This window comes from Sinocyclocheilus anshuiensis, unplaced genomic scaffold (genome assembly GCF_001515605.1).
Source record: "Sinocyclocheilus anshuiensis isolate Anshui unplaced genomic scaffold, SAMN03320099.WGS_v1.1 scaffold306, whole genome shotgun sequence".
Classification (NCBI taxonomy): Eukaryota; Metazoa; Chordata; class Actinopteri; order Cypriniformes; family Cyprinidae; genus Sinocyclocheilus; species Sinocyclocheilus anshuiensis.
This window is the reverse complement of record NW_015544175.1, coordinates 1,554,354-1,556,167: the sequence shown is the minus strand read 5'-3', so window position 1 is coordinate 1,556,167 and position 1,814 is coordinate 1,554,354. Positions and strand designations below refer to the sequence as shown.

The window sequence follows — 1,814 nt, the reverse complement described above, 5'->3', positions numbered from 1 at the left end:
CATCGCCACTACCGGAAGTGGATGCTCGTTGCACATTTATGCTCTTTCTGTAGCTGCTCTGGGTGATTAGCCGTCAGCGGTACCACAGCCTTCATCGCAACATTTTAGATACCAGGACCAGATATGGTAAGTATTTCACTGCTGTATTTTGTGTTCTGGTGTATATTATATACATTTGCGTTGTCAGAAAGTCGTGTTTCTTCGGCTGCACTGACACGTTCAAGAAATATTCAAGTGAGTGAACGCGCGCAGCTAGCAGCAGTGTAGCAAGATAACGTCGAGTATTCACGAAATTAACGAGGTGTGAAGTCTGCTGGAATATTTTTAGATTACTTTCTACAACGTTTAGCACTTAATATAAAGTGTGACTTAAACAAACTTATATTTAAATTCACCCGTCGTAGTAACTGCCTTTGTAAGAAGCATCTAGACTGTTTTGTTTTGGGGGAGGGTTGGAGTCCAACAGTTGCTGTTTTCAGGGTCTTATGTCAGAGATTCCGTTTGAACTTTCGAGTTATCTTTGAGTTTGCTTAGATCATATGCCAAGCAGGGATGGTTGGATTGAATGTCAGATTAAGATGTCATTCATTTAAAAAAAAAAAATATATATATACGCTCTATTAATGTCACTGCTAGGAGTCAAAGCTCTGTTTCTGGCAGTAGGGGGCTCCACATAATTGGGTCATATCTGGTGTATTTATATGTACAGTGCTTTTTTAATTAAGCTTTTACGTCTTTTTGCTCTCTAAAATGTGTACACAAGTCAAAATGTATGTAATATTTATTTACACTTGTTTTTTTTTTTCTGATGTTCAGTCTCACACAATTCTGTTGGTGCAGCCCACCAAGAGACCAGAAGGCAGAACATATGCAGACTATGAGTCTGTCAACGAATGCATGGAAGGTAGAATATTTCTTATGATTTTAAAGGGCTAGAAATGAATATTATGAACAATTCTAATGCTTTAATGTGGAATTTTTAATTCTTTCTTTTCTCTCTAATAAAAGGAGTGTGTAAGATGTATGAAGAGCATTTGAAGAGGATGAACCCCAACAGTCCCTCCATCACATATGACATAAGCCAGTTATTCGACTTTGTTGATGATCTCGCTGACCTCAGCTGTCTTGTGTAAGTAAACTAACACAAGATCTCGTCAATCATGTACAAGGGTACAAATTTTGAGCAATGTAGTAATTTTTTCATTCTTTGGTCATTTAAACAGGTACCGGGCAGACACACAAACCTACCAGCCCTACAACAAAGACTGGATCAAAGAAAAGATCTATGTGCTGCTGAGGCGTCAAGCCCAGCAGGCGGGAAAATAAGGAGTGTATTTGAGTTTTTTCTGATGCTAGTTCCCAACTCTATCAGAACTATGCCACATCACAGGACAAACATAGATGTGATGCTGCTTAGTTCAGATTTTGTTGAATGCATGTCTATTCAGTCAGTACATCAAAGCATAGAGTGAAAATTTTTTACATTTTAAATCGCATTTTTTGTAACTGGAGTTAGGGACTTGGGATATTTATCAGAAAAGACGGTAAGATTGGGGGAAAAAAGGGTTTAGGATTTTTTTTTCAATCCCTCTCAATTGATGTGTTTTCTTGTTTTTTTTTTTTATTGTGGTTTAATTGTTCTTTAATTCAGTGAAGTATAAAACATACACATTTCAGATTATGTAGATGGTTCTGAGTCATCTTTTATCCCAACTTTTGTCCTCAGTGCTGTTACAGATTTTCTTGGCCCTGTCTGTTTTGTGTATATATCCAGTAGTCACCGCTGGAAAACAATAAAAATCTTCTCACACAAA

General features: G+C 37.3%; 1 protein-coding gene across 1 annotated transcript; it reads left to right on the top strand.

Annotated features, from left to right (window-relative positions):
* On the top strand, positions 1 to 1,814 carry LOC107696100 (enhancer of rudimentary homolog). The gene is made up of 4 exons (XM_016496274.1): positions 1 to 126; positions 817 to 904; positions 1,009 to 1,129; positions 1,224 to 1,814. The coding sequence occupies exons 1-4, from the start codon at positions 124 to 126 to the stop codon at positions 1,324 to 1,326; spliced, it is 315 nt and encodes a 104-aa protein (XP_016351760.1). The 5' UTR covers positions 1 to 123; the 3' UTR covers positions 1,327 to 1,814.